This window comes from Canis lupus, chromosome 33, assembly GCF_011100685.1.
Source record: "Canis lupus familiaris isolate Mischka breed German Shepherd chromosome 33, alternate assembly UU_Cfam_GSD_1.0, whole genome shotgun sequence".
NCBI lineage: Eukaryota > Metazoa > Chordata > Mammalia > Carnivora > Canidae > Canis > Canis lupus.
In genome coordinates, this window is record NC_049254.1 from 5630200 (window position 1) to 5635428 (window position 5229).

The following is a 5229-nucleotide window of genomic DNA, read 5'->3' on the forward strand; positions in this document are numbered from 1 at the left end:
CACTGTAAGCATTCTCCTTGGAAATATAAGAATATTCATGTGATGCTGATTTCCAGAGTCGAAGTTATGAAGCTGACATTTTAGAGGAATGAGTATCCCCTAGATATTTGTGTGACTGCATCTAGAGGGTAAGAGAGGTTTGAAGAACACCTCTCTTTGCCATAGAAAGAAAATTAGGAAGAAAATAATACATACCCTAAATTAGACTCCTGTATTTCCAGGATTCTTATCTCAACAGAGAAGATGGATATGACTGAGGATAATTACTCCTTGACAACTGAATTTATTCTCATAGGATTTACAGATCACCCAAAGTTGAAGACCGTCCTGTTTGTGGTGTTTCTCACTATCTATCTGATCACCATGGTGGGGAATCTGGGCCTGGTGCCATTGATCCTTATGGAGCGTCGCCTTCACACACCCATGTACATCTTTCTGGGCAACCTGGCTCTAATGGATTCCTGTTGTGCCTGTGCCATTACCCCCAAGATGTTAGAGAATTTCTTTTCGAAGGACAGAATGATTTCCCTCTATGAATGCATGGCACAGTTTTATTTTTTCTGCCTTGCTGAAACGGCAGACTGCTTTCTCCTGGCAGCAATGGCCTATGACCGCTATGTGGCCATCTGCAGCCCACTGCAGTACCACACCCTGATGTCAAAGAAGCTCTGCCTTCAGATGACCGCAGGGGCCTACATAGCAGGAAACCTGCATTCCATAATTCATATAGTGTTTCTCTTTCGGTTAACTTTCTGTAGGTCTCATCAGATTAATCACTTTTTTTGTGAATTTCTTCCATTATTCAAACTCTCCTGTGTTGACCCTTATATCAATGAATTGTTGATGTTTATCTTTCCAGGTTCAGTTCTAGTGTTCTCTATTATCATAGTCATAATCTCTTATCTCTGCATCCTTTTCATGATTTTCAAAATGAAATCCAAAGAGGGAAGAGGCAGAGCCTTATCTACTTGTGCATCTCACTTTCTCTCTGTCTCAATGTTCTATGGTTCTCTTCTCTTTGTGTACATTCGACCAAATTCAGTTAAAGAAGAGGATAAAGATATATCTGTTGCTATTTTTTATACTCTAGTAATCCCTTTATTAAACCCTTTTATTTATAGTCTAAGAAATAAGGAAGTGATAAATGCTATGAAAAAAAACATAAAGAAAAATTTTTGACACTTAAAAGAAATATTCTCCCCTGTGGAAAATTAAATTTGTGAAAATGTTTTCTTTCTGAATGACAGAGTATTGAGAAAGTAGAAAACGACCACTTTGTGCATAAAATATTAAATTACTAAAACATGACAGTATAGGAGTCAAATAAAGAAGTTCAGTAAGGAGACATTCTGTTACAAAGTATTTCAAAATCTAAGCTTCTAGCTCCCAGGAAGAATGAACTAAATCATTATTCCTGAGCTCACAAACTATATCACAATGAAATTAGCTAAAGTATTAACTAATTCTTTCAAAGCGTAGTGAGTTACAATTTTCAACAATACAACAAATACTAGGACTACAAGTCATTATATGTAAAGATCACTTCCATTTATTAATGTTGACAAATTTCTGGAATTCCAAACCATAATCTGACAACCTCTGACACCCTCCAAATTATCAATAATTAATCCCTTCTTAATGTCATGTGTCACAAGTAAACTGTATATATTTGATTCTTAATTTTCTTTGAGTTGATTCAAGAGAATACATTTGACTATGAATTCACTCAGAATGTCTATGGTCAAAAAGAAAAATTTTATCCTTAAAAGTAGAAATTTTATTATATATAATTTATAACTAAATTAGTAAAAACAAGAAAAGAATACTAACAAAAAAGTATTATAAAAAAGACTATTTTCATCTTTCTCTACTGGTGATTTATCAATCTGTAGATGAAGTACATGGTATTTACACTGAAATTCATATGGGCTTTGAAATTTTCATGTATTATGACTAGGCACCCATCAAAAATGATCGGTAATCCTGAACACATTAAACTAAATGAAGGATTTTTTCACTGATATACTTGTTACTAGGAAATCCTCAGAACTGCTTCTAAACAAGTGCTCTACTCTCGGCATTAACAAAAGGCTCTGAGATGCTGTAAAGCATCAGTGAGGCACAAAACAGCAAAAATTCTAAATACCTAAACAAAAATATTTATCGATCACTTATATTTGCAAATAGAAAAGGAAAGAATAATTTACTGAGAACACGTGAACTGGTAGGTACAAAGAAGACCCTTCCTTTAGATTACCTAACAACAAATGGTTATACATAATTCTTCATGCTTTTTCTCAGTAAAAATCTCATATCTTTGGACATTGAGATGCCTGCTAAAGTTCATCCAGGTACTCATATTGAGCTACATTTTGTATTAATGCTGCTTGACAGTTTCAAAGATGGAGATCCTTGTAGCCTGGGGTACTTAGTCCTTATGCAGAATAAAATGTAAGATGTGCCTTAAAAATGATCTTTTAGAAATGATGTCTGGAAGCAAAAAGGAATGAGTATGACCACAGTCAATGTTTATGGAAATAACTATGGCACTGGGAACAGGGGTGAAGCAGGTGAACCATGGACAGAGTCAGAAAGCTGCCACAACTATTGTTATGAGCTGTTGTTGAATATGGGAAATGAGAGGGAAAGCCCATTGGGTTACTGAGAATCTTAAATGCTACCTAAGGAATCTGAATGTATCTCAGAGACATCAGACATCAAATTCTTCCTAGACCTGGGTAACTGCATTTTTCAGAAAACTCATTTGGTAATTGATTGGTTGAAGGTGGAAGCAATGAGGCTAACTTCAAGAATTCATATCTATGATGTTGAGACTGAAACTAGAGGATAAAAGGAGAGGAGTGCACCGATATAAGAAACATTTTAAAGAAAAACTGGTAATGTAACTACTGGAAAATAAAATCAAGGCCTATCTTCTTCCTGTGAATACCAAGCTAACCATGACTTATACTAATGCTTTAAACCCTTTTAAAGGGTTTAAACCCTTTTAAATGCTTTAAACCCTGACATTTTGAACCATTCTCTCACCATTTCCTTTAATATATTTTGATATAATTAAGCTAATGTATAATGGGTTTTGATTTTTTTGCACAAGTCCATAAATAATTTTTAATGTCTTAGTTTTCATTTCTAACTGTACATACTGTGAGATATAACCCACGGAAACAAAGCTCTAGAGTTTCCTAAACACATTTTTTAAGAATATAACAAAATCCAGACGCCTGACATAGATGAATGTTGTTCCTTTGTATATACTCTCTATATTAGAAGATAGTTTTACTTGTTAGACTCACATACCTGAATCCCTTTCCTTTTTCCAGGAATACCACAGATTTTGTTATGTATTTCTGCACCACCCTCTTCCACCCTAAGCAACACTGAAGCCTAAAGGGCCTTTAAGGGAACAGTATGTGACTTATTTGGGGCCAATGAGACTAAAGAAGTGATTTTGTGGAAGTTTCTGGGATATAAATTTCCTTTATTTTAAAAGAGATCCACCAAAAGAGGGAGTCTTTCTTCGTATGAATGTCATGCTGTACGGACATGAAATCTGGCACAGTCTACTTCCATCTGGCCGTCAAGAGAGAATCCAGCCTGGAGATGAAGTCAACACACAAAGGAGGGCATAGCTGAGGGAATCACAGAGAAACAGACCCAGCGTCACTGTAATCAACCAGCCTTTCTGGTTCTAGAATCCAATAGATCTTCTTACTGCTAAGCTTGTGTGGAAAAAATGCTTTTATTTCAACTGAATAAATATTATCTGATTCATGTCTCTTGCCTCATGTCTCATTTTATATTTTAATTTAAATTAATTCTCAGACACCCTTTTAACTTACACATAGTGTTTCATCAGTATCCATTTATTCACACATATATTACATTTTTAACTTTTATTTCTGTATTTTAGTTTCCTATACTCCACTGAGAAAAATGGAGAACAAAGAGGTTTCATAATTAGTCCATATTATTATTAAGGTGGAACACAGGGATCAAATCTAGACATCAAATCTAAAATTCATGTTTCTACACACTAAACGATATGATATGCAACATAGTGAAATGAAAGTAGCAAGAGAAGAAAACTTTCAAGAAACTAAGCTGTAAAGTGGGCAGAAAGAGGGCAGAGTGAGGAAAAATGTGAATCATGACATTTTCTCCCAGATTTACTTAAAAAACTTTCAAACCTACAAAAACGTTGAGAGAATGCCCATGACTTTTTTAAACCAGGATTATTAAGTATTAAATTTCAGCACATTGACCAAGGTATCCACCTGTAAATGTGTATATATATATGTATATATATATATTTGATCCACTATGTGTATGTGTATATTCATATATGATGAGATAATGACAGTTTCCTCATAAATCTTCAACACAAAATTTCCGACATGGTCATATCATTTTTTAAAGATTTATCTATTGATTTGAGAGAGACAGGGAGCAAGCACAAGTGAGTGGGAGTGGTAAATGGGGAAGAGCAGAGGGATACAGAGAAGAAGCTCCCCATTGAGCAGGGAGCCTGAGGCATGTGGGGCTTGATCCAGGACCCAAAGTTCATGACCTGAGCTGAAGGCAGATGCTTAACCAACTGAGCCACCCAGGCAGCCCCTCATATAATTATCATTCTAAAGGACTTTAACATCATCTAATATGATGTTCATACTAAAATTTTTCCCAATTTTCCCCAAATTGTCCTTGATACTAATTGATTTTTTCATCAAGAATTCAGTTAAAGGTCACTATTCACTTTCTTATTATCATTCGCTAATCTTCTCTAACTTAGAAGAAAATTCTTGACTTTTTTCTTTCATGACATTTAAAACTTTTAAATTTGTATCAGACATCATGTAAAATATCCCACCATCTCTATTTTTCTGATGTTTCCTCCTGATTAGATTTAAGTAATTCAGCAATCACAACTGTTCTGTTTTCTTCCTCCTGTCATGAGGCCTATAATATCAATTTGTCCTAACTGCTACATTCACTGATTACTTCACTAATTGGAAGCAGAAAACTGGTGATTCTTTTCGCCCAAGTGTTCTCTGGCTTCGTTGGGAGATATAAGATCTTTACCTCAAGACATTTTATAAATCTAAAAAATTTTTTCAAACAGTTTTGGATTTATAGAACATAATAAATAGTATAGAGTATTCCCATATGATGACACATCCATTTTTCCCTATTATTAATACCCTATACAAG

General features: G+C 34.7%; 1 protein-coding gene across 1 annotated transcript; it reads left to right on the top strand.

Annotated features, from left to right (window-relative positions):
* Positions 1-243: 243 nt before the first annotated feature.
* OR5K6 (olfactory receptor family 5 subfamily K member 6) lies at positions 244-1179 on the top strand. Its single transcript, NM_001389070.1, is given in 1 exon segment — positions 244-1179. A coding segment is annotated over 1 exon segment (936 nt).
* Positions 1180-5229: the final 4050 nt, after the last annotated feature.